General features: G+C 35.1%; 1 protein-coding gene across 11 annotated transcripts in view; it reads right to left on the bottom strand.

Annotated features, from left to right (window-relative positions):
- Positions 1-23,636, bottom strand: part of RPS6KC1 (ribosomal protein S6 kinase C1) — a 177,422-nt gene that overhangs the window by 32,561 nt on the left and 121,225 nt on the right. For 10 of the 11 annotated variants that reach the window (XM_038542113.1, XM_038542116.1, XM_038542124.1 and 7 more), the window contains 2 exons: positions 11,052-11,099; positions 9,634-9,766 (listed from right to left, as the gene is read on the bottom strand). In XM_038542113.1, the coding sequence (XP_038398041.1) occupies positions 9,634-9,766; positions 11,052-11,099 (181 nt within the window). Of the gene's footprint in view, positions 1-9,633; positions 9,767-11,051; positions 11,100-12,861; positions 12,941-23,636 lie in introns of those variants that run through there. The other variant, XM_038542123.1, reaches the window with a different exon arrangement.

The following is a 23,636-nucleotide window of genomic DNA, read 5'->3' as shown; positions in this document are numbered from 1 at the left end:
AATCAATTAAACACAAAGGAATCCAATGTTTTAACAGCAATACTTGTTATTTTACCTTCTTTCTCTTTTTTTTTTTTTTTTTAGTTTAAATTCAATTAGCATGTGATGTGATGAGCACTGAGTATTATATGCAACTGAAGAATAACTGAATTCTTTATCTGGAATTAATGATGTACTAAATGTTCACCTTATCTTTCTTGTTTTATGTTAACCATTAAAAATTCAACTTGGGGATCCCTGGGTGGCGCAGCGGTTTAGCGCCTGCCTTTGGCCCAGGGCGTGATCCTGGAGACCCGGGATCGAATCCCATGTCAGGCTCCCAGTGCATGGAGCCTGCTTCTCCCTCTGCCTGTGTCTCTGCCTCTCTCTCTCTCTCTGTGACTATCATAAATAAAAATTAAAAAAAAAAAGAAAAAAAAAGAAAAATTCAACTTGTTTCGCTCATTAGAATCTTTGAATAAATAACTATAATAAGTATCAAAAACCTACCAAAGCTTTACTGTATTACAAGAAGAATAGTTAAATTTGATCTAGAAATCCTGGAGCACCTGGGCGGCTCAGTGGTTGAGCATCTATCTGCTTTTGGCTCAGGTCATGATCCCAGAGTCCTGGAATTGAATCTGTATTGGGCTCCCTGCAGGGAGCCTGCTTCTCCCTCTGCCTATGTCTCTGCCTCTCTCTCTATGTCTCTCATGAATAAATAAGTAAAATCTTTAGAAAAAAAAAAACTTGACCTAGAAATCTTATAAACAATAATTTATAGATGCATATTTTGTGAAGATATAATAACTGTAGCTTCCAAATATGGGAAATAATGTGTTAAAAATAAATCCTTCTACTAACATGGAGAAGGCAACTTTTTTTCAGCACATTTTTAGTGTCCTTATTAAGTAAGCATCCTATACCAAGGGTAACAATCTCTGACAGTCAATTATATGTATAAAAAGGTCAGTGGATGCATCCCAAAAAATCTTCTTGTACTTTACACTTCATTTCATTTAGAGGAACTCAGTAAATACAAAAAGCACCCAGTACTGTGCCTACTATAGAGTAAGTGCATAATATGGGGTAGTTGTCATAATATTAATCCTAAGATACTCAGACAGCTCCTTTCCCCATGACCCAGTTAACAACCTTCCCCCTCTCCCTTATACTAATAATTAGTAGTATTGGACATTATGGTGTATAACTTTTTCCTCTCATTTTTTCCTAGCTAACTTTGTCCTCACTAGACTATGCCCCATATCATATTCAAATAAAATTTAAGGTTCATATATAGCTTTGAAACTCACTCACAAAGGAAGCTATGCATTGATTCCATCTTTTTTTCATCTTTTGACAACAGCCACATTCCTCTTATCACAAATACCCCTGTTGTGGCATGCTAACAATAAAGCCTGAACCTGAAGCTGGAATCCTTGTATAATCCAACTAAAACAACGTGTGTTGTTTTCCATCCTCCTAGATGGGGACTACTGTGAGGACAGGACCGTCTTTTTCATCTTTCTGTATCTACTGTCTAAACAGTGTGCAGGACATGACAGGCATTCAGTCAGTGCTTCTTTAACTCAGGTGATAACTCTTCAGAATGAGATATGCCAACACAAAGTAGACAGTCTCTGCAGTTGCAAAGTTCTAATAACAGCAAGAAACAGAACCTAGAGTAAAGTGCTAAGATAAGTTTCATTCATTCTTAGGCCAATTTCACCTGGATGAACTGCTGAAATCTAAACTTCCATGTGCTTAAATTCTTTCTTTTTCCCCCCAGATCACTTCCTCCTTCTGACCTCCAAGCCATTCTAACACAAAAGCTTTAGATCAAACTTAGATTATTTTTTCTCCCTTGTTCTTTCTGGCAAGTTTCCAAGTCCTATAGGATATGCCCATAATGGTTCACACAGCTTTCCTTTTCTACTGATTCCTCTGGCCAGTCTGCTTCCTGGAATAACTTTATAGCCACAATCAGGTGCCTGCTTTAACTCCTTTCTGCATCATTCTCTCATACTAATTGCTGCCCAATTAATCTTCCATTCTAGCACAGATTTTACATTTTTTCTCCATTCAAGAACCCAATCCCCTCTAGCTACTGAATGACGTACCAGCTCCACAGAGGCATTGAACCCCTCAGGAATACAAAGTGTCAAGCTATGGTTTGGTCCTCCCCCTCCACTCACCAAATAATTCCATCTGAACTGAATGTCTCCAAATATAACCCAGTGAGGGCTTTCACTCAAACTACATCGACCACTTAAAGAATTTTATTAGTTTCTCCAATATCTGCTTGTCAAAATCCTAACCAAATCTGTACAAATATTCTGGTTCCTCAGAATTTATTCTCTCTCTCTCTCTCTCTCTAATTTTAAAAAAGAGAATTTGTTTTCTGCTACCAATTTTTTGACATCCCCCTCAGTGGATATTACTCCTATCTTCTCTGAATCTTTTCTATCACTTAGTCCCTCTTATAACATTTAAAATATTCTGTTTCAAAAAAATAAAAATAAAAATAAAATAAAATATTCTGTTTCATATTAATATTACTTTTATACTTTTATCATCTCCTCTACCAGACTGCAGGGTCTTCATATCAACAAAGGAGAGAATTCTGCCTACATATAAAATAATATGTATTAAGTAAATACTTATGAAATTGGGTTTTAAAAAGATGACATCTTTCCAAGTATTTTGAAAATCTTTTAAGAATAAGGGTCTATAAATATTAATAATGTCATTATTTTGGGTCATGCTTTCTTCCTATTTTAAAACAAATACATGGTTTCATTTAAAAAATGTAAATGCAGGGATCCCTGGGTGGCGCAGCGGTTTGGCGCCTGCCTTTGGCCCAGGGCGCGATCCTGGAGACCCGGGATCGAATCCCACGTCGGGCTCCCGGTGCATGGAGCCTGCTTCTCCCTCTGCCTATGACTCTGCCTCTCTCTCTCTCTCTCTGTGACTATCATAAATAAATAAATAAATAATAAAAATAAAAAAAAAAAAAGTTTAAAAAATGTAAATGCAGAAGAGAAAAATTCAAAACCTACAAATCACCTATAAACACGAATAACTAGGGGCGTCTGGATGGCTCAGTTGGTTAAGCGTCTGACTCTTGATTTTGGCTCAGGTCATGATCTCATAGGTCGTGGGATCCAGCCCTACATCAGGCCACACTCAGTGAGGCGTCTGCTTGGGATTCTCTCTCTCCCCTCTGTCTTTTCCCCTACACGTGTGTGTATACACACACACCCACACACACAAACATACACGCTTTCTTTCTCAGATAAATGGATAAATCTTTTAAAAACACCAATATCAACTATTTGTACATTACATTTATTTTCAGGCTTTTTATTTGTGACTAACATCACATCATAAACATTTTCTAATTTTTATGAGACTATGAACTTCAATGGCTATGTAGCATATCCAAGGGATAGATATTATGAGGTATTTAAATGTTCATCTATTATTACACATTTACATTATTTCCAATCTCCTACTATTAGAATTAAAATAATATGTACTTTTACATGGAAGTACTTTATAACCTTGAAAACTCCAGAAATGAAAATACTAGATCAAAAAGCATGAATATGTTTAATGCTTCTGATATGTGTTACAAAACTGCTTTACAGGAAGGCTGTACCAGAATCCACTCTTATAATCAATGTGTGTTAATGCCATCTTCATAGCAACTTGCCCATATTGGATGTTAGCAAGTTGACCAATTTGATTAATCAAATACGTCTCACTTAATTTCCATTCTTCTCATTATTACATAGAATTTTTAAATGTGATGGTTGGCACTTTCTTTATGACACTTGTTCCTGGCCAAAACAAATGAATTGTAAAAACTGTGTTTTTCACTAGAGAGAACGAAACCATTTTAGCCCTTTTCCATTCTTTGCCCAGTTAAATTTAATGTTTGATACAGAAATATGGATACAAATTTTTTTTCTATCTCATACTTTTTTTCAGTTACAAAATCATGAAAATCACAAAACCTACAAGAACACATTATTTCCTTTGAAATTTCTCACTCACAAAAGCTGAGTGTGTTTTACTTTCTATCGAATTAATATCAGGCCTAATAGACAAGCTTACACAATTACACAACATTATTATTATAACATTAAAAACATTATCCTTGGGCAGCCCCGGTGGCGCAGCAGTTTGGCGCCGCCTGCAGCCTGGGGTGTGATTCTGGAGACACGGGATCGAGTCCCACATCGGGCTCCCTGCATGGAGCCTGCTTCTCCCTCTGCCTGTGTCTCTGTCTCTCTCTGTGTTGCACATGGATAAATAAATAAATTTAAAAAAAATTATCCTAAAAAAAGCCCATTATTGCTAAATCTGAAAATATAATGTATTTACCTAATGTGTTTACAATTTTTAACTCTTTATAAATATGAATGACATCTTTCTAAGCCCCATAAAGCATATAAAATTTGGAAATACTAGCTATTTTAAGCTATGAAATTAGCAATTCATAAAGTTTAATAAAAATTCTGTCTCTCATTAAATTTTAATTTATTGGTTTTCTGAAAGATCACAAAGAATATCTGTTAAATTTGTTTGACCAGAATTAGGATTTGACTTTAATATATATGACAAATATTGCTGGAATACAATGACCAAAATCATTTTTTGAACCAGCAATTCTATGTCAAAAAACTCATGCTATAAAATTCTTAAAAAAGAAAGCAAAAATACACAAAGATATACAGTAAAAGTACAAGAAACAATTTAAGCACTAATTAATAAGGGAGTAGTTAAATAAGTTATGGTATCTGTACAACCAAATATTCTTTATTCAAAAAAACAACAGCAATATTTGCAAATATTTACATAGTGTTTACCATATGCCAGGCACTATTCTAAGTGCTTTAGATATATCAACTACTTAATCCTCACATCACTGTATGAGGCAGGTAATTACCACCCTTATTTTACAGATAAGGAAATGGAGGCACAAAATGTTAAATACCTTGCTCAAGGTCACACAAACTAACACAGTCTGACTCCAGAATCCTTGTTTTTAATCCCTATAGTGATCTCTCTTAATGCAGACCTATACATACTGATAAGGAAAGTTGTCCAAGGCACATTGTTAAGATGGGAGAAGAAAACAAGCCATAGAACAACATATAAGATCCATTTTATTTAACCAGACAGGTCAGTAGTATATGTTTATACACGTTGGAAAATTTCTCCCTATTTCTAGAGAGAACTGGACATTAAATGACAAGAAAGGGAGAATTTTTATATTTACTTTATATGCTTCTATATATAATTCAAATATATTGCTTTATATAGTTGTTTCATAATTTTTTAAAAAAGAATTCGTTAATAAAAAGAGAATCTTTTCACCCTCTGGGTCCCTAAGTAACTTGAGGCCAAGCCCATTCTCATTCCCCACCTATTTGGTGAATCCACATTTGCAGGCTTTTCCAGTCATTTCCTTCTAATCTAGGCATTTCACCTTTTCTCTGACCTACTCCGTATTCAGTAGTTATACACTGAGCACCTTCTATGTATGAAGTATGCTGCTAAATGCTGGGTTACAGATGATGAAAATGTCATAATCCCTAAGTTTAGGAACTTAAGGTTTTAATAACACACATTGTCTTGACTGAATACAATTATTTTCTCACCTTTTCTTCTCCAGAGTTAAAATAAGGAATTCATTAAGAGGAACAATAAACATTTCAATCCCTCCCCTAAAATCCTGTTTGGTTTATCCAACTGCCTACTCAACATCACCTGGACATTTCAGTAGCATCTCAAACTTCCAAGTCCAAAACTGACCCCTGATTTTTTTCCCTCTAAATCCACCCCTCCCATAGCTTTCTGCACCTTAGTAAAGGGGAACTCCATTCTTTCAATTCTGTAAGCCAAAAACCTTGCAGGTGTATAAAGCAGAATCATGTTAGTTCCATCTTCAAAATAAATTCAAATATCTAATCTAATAACCATTTCTCATGACCTCTACCATCAATGCTTTGTGCAAGCCACAATTATTTTCACCTGGATTGCTGCAAAAACTTCCAAAATTGGTCTCCTGCTTTCGCCTTTGCCCTCCTAGACTACATTTTCCATAGAGAGGCCTCTGTTCAATATCACTCCTCTTTTCAATATCCCTCAACGACTTCCCATCTATTCAGAATAAAAAATCAAGTTCTTGGGGCACCTGGGTGACTCAGTCAGTTAAGGCCCCAATTCTTAATATCAGCTCAGGTCATGATCTCAGGGTTGTGAGATCGAGCCCCACACTGGGCTCCACTCTAGGCATGGAGCTTGTTTAAGATTCTCTCTCCCTCTCCTTCTGCCCCCCATCCCTGCTCATGCTCTCTCGCTCTCTCTCTCTCTCAAAAAAAAAAAAAAAAAAATCAAGTTCTTAAAGTGGTGTATTAATACCACAGAGGATCAGAGGATCTCACTGCATTCCACATCTAAGTTCTTCCCATCCTGCTCTAGCCACGTAACCTTGCTGCTTCTTATACCCCAAGTATACTCTTGGTTCCAAGCCTATTTGTTCTCTCTTGCTGAGATGCCCTTCCCTCACATAGTCACAATGCACCCCTCCCCCACTTCCTTCAGGTCACTGGCCAAAGTCCCTTTCTTAATTAGGTGACCACTCTAGATAAAATAGTAACCCCCACATCATCCTTTTGGCATTCCCTTTTCCCTTCTTTTATTTAAATTTTCGTCATAAAATTTATCTCCATCTGACATATATTTACTTATGTATTTGCTTATTGTCTGTTCTGCCTCTCAGTGTAATAAACTCCATGTAGGCAAAGTCCTCATCAGTTTTGTTCACTGCTGCATTAGAACTAAACCTGTATCCTACTAAGCACCAATATATTTCTGACTAAATGAATTAAAAATGGAAAGAAAATGAGTCCAAGAGACTTACGTGAATCTTGAACAGTCCTGTAAGCAGAAGGGAGCTAAAGCCACAAATCATAAATATTCAAGCATTCATATTAGAGAAAACAATTGTTCAACACTTATTTTTTCAGGAATAGCTATTTATACATATGAAAGCAATGTGTTTATGATATATCCACAACCTTCTAATTCACAGAGGTAACAAACACCACTAACATGTAAAAGATAGCACACTGCCCATCAAACAGTTAACCTGATTGCCCAAGCTAAAGCCAGAAAGTTCGCCTAGATTCTTTTCTCCCTAACCCAGAATCCATCACAGATCCCATTGAGTCTACTCTTAAAGCATAGCAGCTCTAACCCCAGCGAGCCATGCCACCATCATCTCTAGTCTAGACAATTCCTGCTTGTTTACTATTCCTTGCCTGTTTATATTCCATTTTCTATAGAATAGCCAGAGTGATCTTTTTAAAATGTAAATCAGATCTTGCCACTGCTTTAGATATCCAATGGTTTCCCAATACACTTGAATAAAAGCCAAAGTCCTTACCCTGCAGTATAAAACCCCTACCTATTTCCCCTGTAGCCTCATATATCAGGATTGCCCTGACCTACTACACTTCAACCAAATGGCCTTTCTTTTCATCAGATATTGTTTTTACCTTTGATTTCTTACACTGATTCCTTTACCTAGGATGTGCCTCCTGATTACATCCAAATGGTTACTTCTTTTGTCATTCAAAATTCCTCTTCTATGTCACCTTTGTAGAACAGGCTTCTTTGACTACCTAAAGTGTCCAACCTTGTTCTTTTTTAAAGCTCACTGTGTTAGAGACCAGTGTAGTCTCCATTATTAGTCAATATTATCATACTTTTTTGGTTCTCTGTTTGACTCTTCACAAGAATGTAAGTTTCAAACGGGCAAGCTCTTTTCCTGTCTTGCTCATCTAAGAGAGAGTCTAGTACATAATACATGCTCAATAAATTTGCTGGATATTTAATGAATCTACAGTCCCTACTTGCACTATAATTTAATATCTTTGTGTTATAAAATCTTAAAATTAAGCAATAAACACCTCAAATCAACAGTCAAAAAGAGATCCTCTCCCGGCAAGTTTAAATAATCCGGGACAAATTCAGTATCATGCAGCCATTCAAAGTCAGATGTGGCCAATAATAAAGAAAAAGAAGCTTGGTAAAGATAATCTAAAACAGAGGAAAGCCACAGACATTTGGTTTTCAAACAGATTATAAAGATTTTGTCAGTATTAAAGTAAAATCAGTTGAAATAGCTGAAATAGGAGTATAAGAGAAAGTGAGAAGGTGGCAAAAGAAAAACTGAAGTGTGTTCTGGAGAAGGAAGAAAAAGAGCAAGAAGAAGCTGCAAATAGAAGCAAACTAGAATCGAAAATTTGCCACAGATAATCTCCAACATGAATAATCCACACTGGGTAATAGAATATTGACTATAATTACATTCATCCTACTGACCTTGTTCTAAATTATTATGGATTATTACTACGCAAGTTATTTTGTTCCACACCAGAGGTGGCTGTATTTCGCTATCAGATGACATGACCTCTAATTCAATAATGTCTGTAATGCACTGGTATCCTCAGATAAAAGCTGTCTATAATGTCTGAACAAAGGTGAATTAGTTATCCAATTCACACACGCAATTAACTCTCTTAATACCTGAGAGACCATGGAGCCCCTTCTGAATTTCCTATTAAGTACTACATATGGAGGTCTTCCCTCCATCTGTAGTTATCTTGTGCTGTACTTCATAATAAACAATATTAATAGTTTATTGCCCCCGTCAAAAATCTTGCATTAGTTATCATAAAAAGACCTCATTCCACAAAGCAATGACTCATTTTCCCGGGAAAATGCATTAAATTCAAATGTCATGCCTATTAGTAAAACACAACAGTTCTTTATTCTCAGTAATGTAAAAATAAAAATAACACCTTCATGAAACATGGAAAATAATTTAGATTTTTTTTTTACTATTTTAAAAACACCTCCTAAGGCCAAAAGGCAATATTTATTATGTGGATTTATATTCATATGCTGTATTCAGTCGTTCTAAATAAAAGACTATTTATTTAAATTCAGGTGTTAAAGGGCAAAAACAAATCAAAACATAGTATTTTTTTGCCACCTGTTCCCTCTACCATGAGCTGAGATTTCATAAATAGTTTGAAGGCAGAGCACTATGCCTCTGCTTTGTACCCATATGTGATGCCAATGGCTGTATTCGTAAAAACCCAGATCAGAATAACTAGGTAATGTCAAATGTTAAGCAAATACCCATGCATTCTAAAAAAGGAGGTAATTAATTAATTCTTCAGGGGATGCTTTTTATTTTTGTCATCTAACATTAACGTATCCTTTTAGTAGAGAACAAGAGAACAAAATAAAATCCCAAAAATAAAACCTAGCTCTTTTAGCACACATTCACCTTAAAGTGCTCATCACAGTAGCTCAACTCTAGGAGAAAATAAAGTAGTTATGTATATCTAAGAATGTTACTGTAGTTCAAATGAAATCTGCTGTTCACCTGGGTTTTTATTTTCCCTCACAACTCAAAGAGTGTGGAGGTATGAGGAAACAGTTTCTTACATGTGTTTCGTATGTTTTATCTGCCCATGCAATGACAGAAGTAAAAAGGACATTATAGACACTGAAAAGCTAAGGAGATGACATTCTTTGCTCTGTAAACAATTTAAACCACAAACTAACCTTCCGCGTGCTGCAGCACAAGAAATACGGACTCCTCAGAAACGATGTACTTGTGCAGACACACCATGTTGGGCACGCAGCGGGGGATGATGGTCTTTCTGTTCCTGCTGTATTCACTGCTTTTCCTTAGACCCTGACAGAGAACAAAAAGGTCAGTTGTACCCTCAGTTGCCTTTGGAGCCTGCTGTGCTCTGTGTTTATCAACCAAACTAATCTATCCGAGTTACTCTGGGCTTCAGAGAAACCACTCATCTGCTGCTCTATGCCCCTCAGTCCCTGGAGGCTCTGCTGATGGCATCTGGCGTGAATCCAGAGAACGGAAGATGCCACAAAGCTGCCATTAAAATCAATTACGTGGGTCAGTGTTTTTATTAGAGATGCTCTCAAACTAAGTCATCAGGATGACACACAGTTATTTCTCTATGACCTTTTCTTAAGTTTTATTTTATATATATATACATATACATATATATACACATATATACAGATATATGTGTGTGTATATATATATATATATATATATATATATATATATCTTTAAAGCAGTAGACATGTGAGATCATTCAAATTTCTGAGATACAAAAGGTATTCCTGGATTAAACAGGCGATTTGAAAATTTTATGACAAAAAAATATAAAGATTAAGTCTTCTTCAAAGTAACAAGGTGTATGCAGTGCCTGGTATCATACCCCGGTTTAAAATTCTGGGTAAATGCCAGTGATAAAGTATACACAGAAAGAAATTTGTTTCAGTCTATGTCAATGTGACATACTACCATACTGCCAGTAAAAGAAAAAGTATCTGAAAAAGAAATGTTAAACTAATCTGAAATTAATTCTAGATGCTATAGAAATGATTAAATTAGAATATTTTAGAATATATACTGTCACAATCCATTTCAATTTGAAATTACAAAATCAAGGACTTTTTCTTTCCTCATTCATTTAGTTACAAATTGAGTTATACGGAGAAAAAGAATTGGGTATAGATAAAAAAGGGGACCAGGGATGTAGATTACACTCTCCCCTGAGTGTAATACCTGAAACAGATACTTTAAGGCAAAATTTTAGCTCTTTCCAGCTGTAATCATAATCAAAAGTACAATTGTGTGCAATCTTCACAAACTATACAAAATGTATTAGAGATGTGTTTAAAAGTACTCACTATATAACAGCGGGAAATGAGTCTTCAACTTATCCAAATTATCACTTCCATACTCTATAACCTAAAACTTTTTACATGTACGCTATAACATATTTATCAACTGTGATAAAGAATAGAGAGTAAAATAAATACAGACTACCACAAACATAAGAGAACATCCAAAGACCCAGGAATAAATATTAAATACTTTCTCTTTCAGAAGCATAATTTGAAAATAAATGCCTAAATTCATTAAACATACAAATTCTACTTACTTTTAAAATGAATGTCTGTTCTGTCCTTGTATCCATTACAAGTAAAACCTACATAAAAGACATGAGTAATAATTTATTCACAGTACAATGAAACACTAACTTGTAACTTTTTGAAACTATACTTTAAGGGTTGAGGGGGGAAGTATTTTTTTCATTTATTAATTTATTTTTTTTAATTTATTTTTATTGGTGTTCAATTTGCCAACATATAGAATAACACCCACTGCTCATCCCATCAAGTGTTGAGGGGGGGAAGTGTTAGAACTGATTCCATCAAAACTGTTAATTTCCAAATAGGTTTTTTTTTTTTTAAGCCACCAAATCACAGGATTAAAACAGTCTTACCTAAAGTAGGTTTTATTATAGTTTCTTTTTCTAAAAATCCCATATTTTAGAAACATTTCTGTTTTCCTAGACTTGTTTTTAAAAATATTGCTTAAAAGGAAAAATTATTTTACACAGAGAAATTTTCCTCATGGAACATACATGGTTAAGAAGAAATTTTTAAAAATCACAAGTATTGTTGAAGTCTCAATTTTCTTCTTAATACCCCTTTATGTAGCAACATGGTATAATGTGATCTCAGTAACTCAGGCTCCAACTTAAGACCCCCTTTTGGTACTATTTCTCCATCCAAGACTCATCCTAGTTTCTCTTTTTCCATCAGTAAATCCTGTCAGCTCTTTGTTCAAAATGTATCCAAAACATGAACTCACTTGCATAGCTATTATCCTGATCCAAAGATTTACCTGGATTAAAACAATGGCGTCCCAACAGATTTCTCTGTTTCCTTATTTGCTGCTCTATGGTTTATTCTCTAAATAGCAGGCAGTGTTTTCTTTTAAAAACGTAAGTTACATCATATCACTCCTCTCATTCAGAAAAAATAAAAATAAAAACCTAAGTCCAAAAAAATCACCTCAAGACCATACATGATCTCATACATCATCACCCCCTCAAATTCCCCTCTCCCCACACCCATCTTGATGGATAGAATGACTAGAGATAGATATTTATTCTACCATGTTACTATTTTATTATTTTAGAGACTCTAAAGCAGAGGCTAACAAACTTTTTCTATAAAGATGCAAACAGTAAAGATTTTAGGCTTTGCGGGCCCACACAGTTTCCTCTGGAGCTCTTGATCTCCACCCTAGTAGCACAAAAGCAGCCACTACCTGAAATGGGTTCAGAGTATTTACATCACAGAGACCTGTAAACAATGCAAACAGGGCTTTGGGTTCCCCTTCCAGAGAGCTGAGAGTCAAGGATGAAAAAAAGATGTCAAGCTTGGGAAAATGAAAGAATGGTCAGGAGATGCAATACTGGCCTGAGGAGAAGATAATAAATTCCATGTTAGACATGATGAATTTGAAGTGATGGTGACCACTTCCTCTTTGAACTCTCTTACGAGTGTCTCACCTACACTATGTAAGTCTCCACTTAAATTCCATTGAATATTCTCACAGATACCTTCTGAACTTGCCCCTTCCTCTTCCCAAAGCCCTGTCCCTACTAGAAATAAAAACCAGACCGTTTCTCTTCCTGTGGTACTGCGTAACACCACTGTCCATGTACCACCAGAAAGCTCCCGTGGTCCCTATGAAGACCCCTGTCCCCTACCTTCATAGCCAGTGACCACCAGTCCACTACCTAAGTATTTCTCCTATCCACCCTCTCCTCTCTTTGCCTACATTGTACTAAGTGTTTACTATGTGCTATGCTTTTGCCATGTTAATTCTCTCAACTACCCCATATAATTTTACCCTTTCTACTCTAAAAGTGAAAACATACATACATATATACATACATAAATGTGAAAACATTAAAACTTCATCTGCAGATGCTATAATGGCAGATAACAGAATCTACCATTTGTGAGAATTTCAGTGAAGTCATCTTATAAAAGTGCTTGGGATAGCCACTTGTTACTATTATTGTTATTGCTGTTATTGCTTCTTCTCCTGACATGTGCCACCACCACCCACCACCACCCCTCATGCCCCACCCCCACTTTATCAAACAAATTCTCATCCTTCTGTATTCCACTCAGGTAACAATGATTCTCTCCGTTCTTTGTTCTTCCACTATATATAGTACCAACCCCTTCGATTTATTTGTTCACTTATGTATTTCCCAACCAGATTTCAAGTTTTTTATGGGCATATTGTAGGCAGAATAATGGTCGCCAAGGATATTCATACCTTAATCTCCAGAACCTATGAATATGTTGTGTTCCTGGCAAAAAGGACTTTGCAGATGTAATTAAGGTACAGACCTTAAAACAGATTATCTTGGATTATCTGAGTGGGCTCAATCAAATCCCATGAACCCTGAAAAGCAGAGAACTATCTCTGGCCAGAAGTGGAAACACAGAAATGATATGGCAGAAAGGGAAATCAGAGAGATTTGAAGTATGAGAGGGATAGACAGTTGCTGGCACTAAGCTACAGATGCCCACATGTCAGCACTGGAGACAGGCCTCTGGGAGCTCACAGGAAGCATAAGAAGGAGCAGACAGCTTCTAGAAGCAAAGCCCAGTCTTTGCTGATAGCCAGTAAGGAAGAGTTCAGTCCAACAACTGCAAAGAAAAGAATTCAACCTACAACCTGAATGAACCTGGACGTGGACTTTTCCCCACTGCCTCCAGTAAGGAACACAGCCCTACCAGCACCTTGATTCTAGCCCACTGCGACCCATGTCAGACCTCTGGTCCAAAGAACTTTGACACAGAGAAAGACAAAAATATCATATGATTTTACTCAGATGTGTAATTTAAAAAACAAAACTGATGAACCTAGGGGAAGGGAAGAAAAAATAAAACAACTCAAAAACAGAGGGAGGCAAACCATAAGAGACTCTTGACAATAGGGAACAAACTAAGGGTTGCCTGAGGGGATGGGAGGATAGGATAACTGGGTGATGGGCGTTAAGGAGGGTACTTGATGTAATAAGAACTGGGTGTTATATGCAACTGATGAATCACTAAATCTACCCCTGAAACTAATAATACACTATATGCTAACTTGAATTTAAATAAAATCTAACAAAACAAAACAAAAACCAAGGAACTTTGGCATAATAGAGTTGTTTTAGGATGCTAAGTTTGTGGTAATTTGTTATGACAGCAATAGAAAACTAATACAGGGCAGAAACTATATTTCCTCCAACATATAACACATCCCTCTGCCACAGTAAATGTTCATAAACACATGTGAACAAATTCAGTTATAAATGTTTAGAAGATGACTGGCAATATGCAAATAGAGCTTAGAAAATAAGTCAGGACTAAAGATTTATATTTGAGCATTCTCCATCAAGAAACAGTGAAAAATATGAGACTGTACCTCCAGTGAAGTGCTTACTTTAAACCAGGTACTAATGCTGGGTTCCAAAGAATTAAATCATATATAACGTGTTCAACAATCCAATGATTATTGGCAAATATTTTTTCCTTTGTGACTGGCTTTTTTTTTTTAATTAAAATATAGTTGACACAATATTATATTAGTTTCAGGTACACAACATAGTGACTCAACAATTATATACATTATGAAATACCAAATAAGTGTAGTTACCATCCATCACCATACAAAGTTATTACAATATTACTGGCCATATTCCCTATGCTGCCCTTTATATTTCTATAATTTATTTTATAACTGGAAGTCTGTATGTCTTAATTCCCTTCACCGATTTCACCTATACCCCCCCCCATCACACCTCTTCTCTAGCAACAAGTTTGCATCTCTATAATTAGGAATCTGTTATTAATTTGTTGGTTTGTTTTTAGATTCTACATACAAGTAAATGGTATTTGTCTTTCTGATTTATTTCAATTAGCATAATATCCTCTAGATCAATCCATCCATGTTATCACAAATTGCAAGATTTCATCCTTTTTGGTGGCTAAGTAATATTCCATTGAGTACATGTACCACATCTTTATCCATTCAACTATACAGACACTTAGGCTGCTTCCATATCTTGGCTATCACAGTAATGTTGCAGCAAACATATGGGGTGCAGGTAATCTCTTCAAATTAGTGTTTCCACTTTCTTCAAGTAAATACCCAGTAATGTAATTACTGAATTGTATAGCATTTCTATTTTTAATTTTTTGAGGAGCCTCCATGCTGTTTTCCACAGATGTACCAATTTACATTCCCACAACAGTACATGAGTATTCCCTTTTCTCTACATCCTCACCAACACTTATTTCTTATCTTCTGGAGATTAGCCATTTTGACTGGTGTGAGGTGATACTTCCCTGTAGTTTTGATTTGCATTTTCATAATGATAAGAGCTGTTGAGCATGTTTTCTTATGTCTGTTGGCCACCTGTCTTCTTGGGGAAAATGTCTATTCAGATCCTCTCCCATTTCTTAATCAGATTTTTTTTTTTTTTTTTTTTGGTGTTGAGTTGTATGAGTTCTTTATATATTTTGGATACTAACCCCTTATCAGATATATCATTTGCAAACATCTTCTTCTATTCAGTAGGCTGCCTTTTCACTGTATTCATGGTCTCCTTCTCTGTGCATAAAATTTTTAGTTTGATGTTGTCTCATTTTGTTCATTTTTACTTTTGTTTCTCTTGCCTGAGGACACAGTTCCAAAAAAATACTACTAAGGCTGATGTCCAAAAACTTATTACCTATGTTTTCTTTTATGAGTTTTATGGTTTCAGGTCTTATATTTAGGGTCTTTAGTCCATTCTGAGTTTAGTTTTCATGTATGGTGTAAAAAAGTGGTCCAGTTTCATTCTTTTGCATGCAATTGTCCAGTTTTCCCAACAGTATTTATTAAAGAGACTTTCTTTTCTCCACTGCAGAGTTTTGCCACTTGTCATAAATTCATAGACCATATAAACATGGTCTTATTTCTGGGCTCTTTATTGTGTTCTATTGATCCATTGTTCTATTGATTGTCTATTCCTTGTGCTAGTACAGCACCATTTTGATTATCACAGCTTTGTAGTATAGCTTGAAACCTGGGACTGTGATACCTCCAGTCTTATTCTTCTTTCTCAAGACTGCTTTGATTATTCAGGGTCCTCTGGGAGTCCATATGTACTTTATAATTATTTGTTCTAGTCCTGTGAAATATACTATTGGTATTTTCATAAGGACTGAATTGAAACTATAGATTTCTTTGGGTAGCATAGAAATCTTAATATTAATTATTGTAATCTTCAGGCAGGGTGTTATCTATCTTTCCATTTATTTATGTCATCTTCGATTTCTTTCATCAGTGTCTTATAGTTTCCAGAATACATGTCTTTCACTTCTTTGGTTAAATTTATCCCCAGGTATTTTATGATGCTTTTTAATGCAACTATAAACAGGATTATTTTCTTAATCTCTCTTTCTGCTAGTTATTAGTGAATAGAAACACAACATATTTCTATATATTCATTTTGTATACTGCAACTTTACTGAATTGATTAGTTCTAATAGTTTCTTGGTGGAGTTGTTAGCATTTCTTATATATAATATCATGTCATCTGCAAACAGTGATGTTTACTTACTCTACCAATTTTGATGCCTTTTATTTCTTTTTCTTGTCTGATTGCTGTGGCCATCTACTACTATGTTGAATTAAAATGGTAAGAGTGGACACCCTTGGGCAGCCCAGGTGGCTCAGCGGTTTAGCACCACCTTCAGTCCAGGGCGTGATCCCGAAGACCTGGGATCAAGTCCCACATCAGGCTCCCTGCATGGAGCCTGCTTCTCCCTCTGCCTGTGTCTCTGCCTCTGTGTGTGTGTGTGTGTGTGTGTGTGTGTGTCTCATGAATAAATAAAATCTTAAAAAAAAAAAAAAAAAAAGAGTGGACATCCTTTTCTTTTTCCTGACCTTAATGGAATAGCTTTTGGCTTTTTACCATTAAGTATGAGGGTAGCTTTGGGTTTTTGTCCTATACAATCTTTATTATGTTGAGGTATTTTCCCTCTAGACCCAGTATGTTGAGAGTTTTTTGATCATGAATGGATACTGAATTTTGTCAAATGATTCTTCAGAAGCATATTTTTTATTAACCAATTTTACAGATGAGGAAATAAACACAAAACTGTTAACCCGTCCATGCTTACAAAGCTAAAAAAAATAGTAGAGATGAAATTTAAACCCCAGCAGCCTATCTCCAGGTTCTTCCTCTGTAACTGCTAAACTATACTTATGTCTAAATTTGAGAATTATACATAGCTGTGATATCTACAGTATATAAGACAACAACTAAAAGTGGAGGGAAAAAAGTACAAAGAAAACCAGAAAATATAATGATTTAGGTGTCAGGGAAAGAGAATGTATAAGATGAGAGTAATCATCTATTCTAAACAACAAAGAGAAGCCACAAACAATAAGGACTGAGAATCAATTACTGCCAAAGACAGTTAGGAAATTGTTGGTAACTTTCAGTACTGCATTGTGCTGTGAAATGGTGGAAGCGAAGCCAGACTGCTCTGAGTTAATGGGTGATAAGAAAATGGAGACATCGTATATAAATTTTTCAATAGAGAAGTATGCCAAAAGAAGAAAAAATACTAAAATGAAAGAATTAATAAGATCATCAAGTTCAAACTATTTTTAGATAGAATAGATCTATCCTCCCCATAATTTCCCTTTGAGCTATACTCATCACCAATGTTGAACCTCCAAAGCATGGAAAAACATTCAAAGAACTTGAACCTTGAGATTTAAATTAACATAAGTTCAAAAATAGGCACTTTGGCCCTTTCTCTGAAAAGGAGGGTTTAATGAACCTCAGTTGAATCTGTGAAGAAAAGTAGTGTTCCTTAAATCCTCTTTTTTATATCAAGTTGTGACTCTTTTAAGCCACTCATCGGAATGCCAATCCTATTTAAATAAGATACATATATATGAAATAGAAAACATTTCACTGGGTAAAAGGTAAGGAACATGTAGAAAGGAAAGAATTTCTTTTTCCTACCACAAACCCCTTAATTGTCCTAACAGAATATACCTACACAAATCAGGAGTGATATCTCTTTGCTGATCTTACTTGGCCATGAAGCATGAAGTGGATCAGATAAAAAGGCCAAATTAAGATCGATAAACATGGCTGGGAAGTACTGCTCTGTTTACATTTACTTTCTTCTCCTACCAAGTTTGTTTGCAACTAGACAACGTTCACATTGAGGCAATAAACACAAGAACATATGTGATTTTTTTTTAAAATGTGCCCTTTGACTGTCAATTTCTCCCAAACAGGTGTTGGCTAAATGATTATAAATTGGCCTCTGGATACACCTCTTCAACTGAGCCGTACAGGGCTGGTGATAATATAATTAGACCTAAAAACATCAGGCTGGTGAATGCTTTCCATCTGTTTGGCAATAATGTTTAGTTAACAATAGTCTTTAAAAGAAGCACCTTCAACTTCAGTTCTTAAAGTTATTTATAGAGCCATTCTTAACACACCAGCACTCCTGCTAACAAGAGCTTTAGCCACTTGGAAATTATTAGCCATACGGCTGTATACAAAGAGAAACGACTGCATTTAACATCTGTATCTTTCCAAATTTACACGCTTCAACCTCATTTAAAGTCATTTCTTAATGAACAGTGCTATGGCACTGCATTAATATTATAGTTGCATGCACAAAGATCATAAGGAGCCAAACATTTTTTTAATGCCAACAGTAGGCTAATCTGTAATGAAGCTGTCAGCATAAAGGACAAAATAATAGCTTCTTTAACCCTCAAACAGAATTTGTTCATTTGTGGACTAGAACACATCAATTTAAAAACTGCTCATGGGTTTGCTCACCTTTATAAAGACAAAAATCTAATTTGGTACTAATTTGATACAATTGTCTTTCCAATAAAAGGCTCCTAAAACCATCTTTTATTTCATGATAAAACAAGTACTATAACTAAAACTGTCATGAAATAATTACCTTGGATAGCATACCTTATTGAGAGAATACAATTAATGTATTTCTCCCTTTCATTTTTCACATTCACTTATCAGCACTCTATTAGCATATGGTCTAACAGAAGAGATTATTCCATCTTTGCCCATAATAATATATAGAATGACTGCCTCTAATGGGGGGTGGGGGGGATAAGCAGACAACTTATCCCTTAAGGATTAGCTCATCTGTTCTTCAATTCCACCAGCACAATGAGACTTGCCCACTCTTCTTTCCTAATGATGGTAGGGGAAAACTCCAACTGGTGAAAGTCTGTTTTTTTTTCTAATGATAGAATAAGGAAGGCCTGATATTTAACAAGGTACCACTTTTGGGAAGACAGGAGGGGTGGGGAAATATAACAAAGGCATCCAATGATTTCTTTTAAGAATATGAAGAATAAATTTGGGGAAAAGGGGAAGATGCTACTATCAAGACACTACCATCGTTATGAGGAAGAGTAAAGACTTCCTTCCGGCAGGCGAAGATTAAGTGCCACTTTTGAAACTTTTGACATATTTAAATGCCGATATTCAAAGTATATATAAGTCTCTAAAAATATCTTTTGCTCCAATTCCTTTAAAAAGAAAGATTACATGAGTAATTTGAGGGAACATCTATCTCTAATTCGGTGCCAGTTACTTCACAGGCGTCCACAACAATTAATAAAAGTTTAAAAAATGTTTTAAAAAAAAAGTCTACAGAGGTAATCATATTAGACAAGCACAGCCTTTCCCTTAATGACATCACAGTACTATTCGTGTTTGCTAGATGTAATCTGAATGAACTTCAATTGTGTAAGTTATACTACTGGGAATTCACACATAAATAAACATAAACAGAAAAAATGGGATCAACATAATAAAGAAGCTAGAGAAAATACAGAAGCCCAATTTTGCAAGTTAGACAGTTTTTCTCAACAGAATTTCATATATTCACTGTACTCTGCTAAAAAACGAACTCACCCATTATTAAGTTATTAACTGAACTCATCTTGGCAGCATTACAGGAGCTATAATGTTACTCTTCTGCAGAAATGGTTTTAAGCAACAAACACAGAGCTCTAAATCTGTTTCCCCCCCATCAATACAATATGATGATAATCAAGTTATTGATATTTACTGCTAAAAACCTATTTCATTTTGTATGCTTAATATTCAAACTGTATTTCCACTCTTATTTATTTCAATACCTTATTCTCATGAGAGACCTCTTATAAAATTTCAACTACCAGAAAACAAGGAATAGTACTAGGTGACCTTTAATACCAACAATTCCCCTCAATGGGCCCTAAGTTTCTCCTTCTTTGACACTGGAAGGCTAACAATGTTCCCTGTACCACTGTCCTGCAACTCCAAAAGCAAAAGATGTTGAGACTACAGATTTCGTCCATAAGAAGTTACAGTGTCAAGAGCATCAGCATGAACAGACTGTGTAGAGGCACTTCTCTCATGTTATGTCATTAAACCAATCTGTTCTTGATGATCATATACTCACAAAAGTATTTCACTGATGAGAATTCAAATACAAAGAGTAAAATTTGACATGGATACTTATGAGTCAGGTTTAAAAGGGTATTTTCACTTTACTACACTCAAGGATCTATGTTTAGCAAAGGATAAGAGGTACCCCTAGGATTTAAGGGAAACAAACAAACAAAAATCCTTAAGAGTCTTACCAGTGTTTTACTTGTGCTAGAACTTTCAACATGGCACATTATCATGAAGTGAGTGAACAAACAATCCAAAAAGGATATTGCTTTGTGGATGAATGGCAAAGTCAAAAAAAATCGCCAACTCAGAACACAGTGAAATCTCTTTTTGAGGCAGGCTGAGTTCTTCAGGCCTCTATATAACCTAGAAATCTCTTCAAAGGTAGGAAATGAAAGACCAAATTTACTAGAATTGTATGGAGATAGTACTGAAGATCCACATTTCTTTCTCACTATTAAAATCCAAAATACCATATTTCAAAGTATACTTGAAGTGTTTATAGAAACACATTTAACTCCTAAAAACATCTCCTGTTTCAGTTTATCTACACCCTGTCTTAACTACAGGCAAATTGGGGCAGGAAAAGGGAGAAAAGAAGCCCATTAGCAAATGCAAGCAATACAAACTAAGCTGGTAAATAACTAATTTCTCTATAAGAAAACAACTAATTTTAAATTTCTTTAAATGCCCAGACATTTGCAAAGGTTTTAGTATGCTAATTTTTTAATTAAAAGATATTTCAGCAGTGAAAGCTCTTTCATATGCACTACTGATTCTTCATCAAACGTTAACTTTCCAACTTAACACCAGTATAGCCGGTGGCAGCCTGAAGGTTTACCATCTGCTGCTACCCAAAGTCACTGTGGCCACCTTCAGAACATATGCATCAAAGCCTGAAGATAAGAGACTGCCTAATACTGCCTAAGTCAGCATAAGGGGGATGACGAACCCAGAGGCAGGCAACAGGCAAGCTACCAGAAAATACAGAACATCATGAACCATCAGTCACCCCTTAGAATACCTACCCAAGGTCACAGGGGACTCCAGTGGCTGAACAAAAAACATAAGAAATACTCCCTCTAATGGGATTTACTTAAGTAAATTAAGTCAATGTGATTATTTTTTCCCTTATAAAGGGGAGGGGTGGGTTAGTCATATTTAAAGTCACCCATAATTCTACTCAAAATAAGCATACAATGAATAAAATTAAATATAAAATCTAAAGTGTTTTAATAAGCCTATGAGTGATAATAAAGGTATTTTTTTAATGCAGTCATAAAATAAGGTACTTTGTCCTGAAAGGTTGGTTTTCTAGGTACCCTCATACATACCCACAATCCAAATGTTACCCAAGGAAATGTACTTTTTGAGATGAAGTTTAATAATATCTACAAAACAGCAATTTAAAATTCTGATTTCTGGCTACTCAAAAATGTCATTTACTTAAGGTAATGATTCTATCTGCCACAGTACTTCACACGGAAACAAAATACTGTGGCATCTCTTAAAATATTAAAAACAGAATCTAAAAAAAAAAAAAACAGAATCTCAAGAACCTAGGCTATATTCAACCACAATACTGGATAACTGGCATATATTAATCTTAAAAGAAATGAACTAATAGGAAGTTTTCCTGTATGTCATCTTTGCTTTCTGGGGTTTCTGGGGTTTTTTCCGTATTTTAAATGCAGTTAGGAGAAAATCAATATAGAAAATATTTTTAAAAAAAATAATACCAAAAGCATCTTTTAATTCTTGGCTTTAAAATGGCAACAAATGCATTTGGTTTATAATAATTCTAATCTTAATCCAGATTTTTAAAAATTCTTCAAAGCTTCCATAGGGAATTAGTTATAAATTAATTTAGAACTAGGGCATTATTAAGCATTTATGTACTATAAGAACTGTCATAATGAAGCCAATTTGTCCCGCTATTTAAACTGAATATAAAAGATTTTAAAAATAAATAAATAGATAAAAATAAACTGAATATAACCCTAATCTGTTGAGTGCAACCATCTCTGGTCTCCATAACCTAATACAACACTGTATTGTGCGTGTATGCCCCATGTGAACTCAATTTACACCTTTGTGTACTTCATAACTTCAATAATAATCATGGTGATTTTTTTTAAGGACCATAGTTTGTCACTGTGATAGCAAAAAATAAACACTACCACAATAACTTTATCTTTGAAGATGTTATGAATATATTATGAATTATAATATTAGAAAAAGAAAATAAGCATACTTTTGGTAGTAGTGAAACAGATTTGTAAATACAAGTAATTTACTCAAAATGTAAAGGCCATTCATTTCTACATGGTTTCATTCCTTCAGGAGGCACGAGATAAGGTTGGCAAAGCTTATTTTCTTTGACAGATCATTATCAAGATCAGAAAAGATAAAAAGGATTCAAAAAATATTTCCCCATTTCCTATCAGAAGTTACTTAGCCAAACCCCTGGATTACTCATCTTTAGGCAAATAGCTAACTCTGGTCCTGCCCAAAAGCAATGCAAAATATATGCTACTCTCTAGAAAATAATCCAGGGAGTAATTATCCCAACCACAAACATGAATTTAAAATCTTTTACATTTCTATTAGCCAAATGTCAATGAATATAAGCCATTCTTCAAAGATGTCTTCTACCAGGAATGTGAGGTTAATGACTTAATGAACAATAAAGTTATCACAAAATATCTTTTATATACATATATTAAAAAGTTTTACTTTGTATAATTTTTTAAATCCCAGGCCTACACATCTATTACTTCAGGAAACCTGGTTCCAAAGGACATGATGTGTCTTTGTAAGAAAACTGGATATAAATATAGCAGAAGACAGAATATAAAAGACAGAAAAAATTGGGTTTAAAACATACATGTTGAAGAGCTAGGAAAAACATCCACTTAGGAGGCTCTTCTCAGATCCAAATGCTTTAAAAGCTAGATCTCTACACCTTTGTCATTCTCATTGTGACTGTCTGTTTTCTGTTTTTGCGAAGCAACTTGCCCAAGGCCACAAAGAGATTATGCAAAAGAGAGGTTAAAACTCTGAAGTTCTGGGTTTTGGGGCCCAAGTTCAGCGCATGCCATTCAATTCAATAATGAAACCATTTATTCTATTTCTCTGGTTTGAATTCTAAAGTTCACTTGG

Source organism: Canis lupus, chromosome 7 (genome assembly GCF_011100685.1).
Source record: "Canis lupus familiaris isolate Mischka breed German Shepherd chromosome 7, alternate assembly UU_Cfam_GSD_1.0, whole genome shotgun sequence".
NCBI classification, from domain to species: Eukaryota; Metazoa; Chordata; class Mammalia; order Carnivora; family Canidae; genus Canis; species Canis lupus.
Note: the sequence above shows the minus strand (reverse complement) of the source record. Positions and strands in the feature narration are given on the sequence as shown.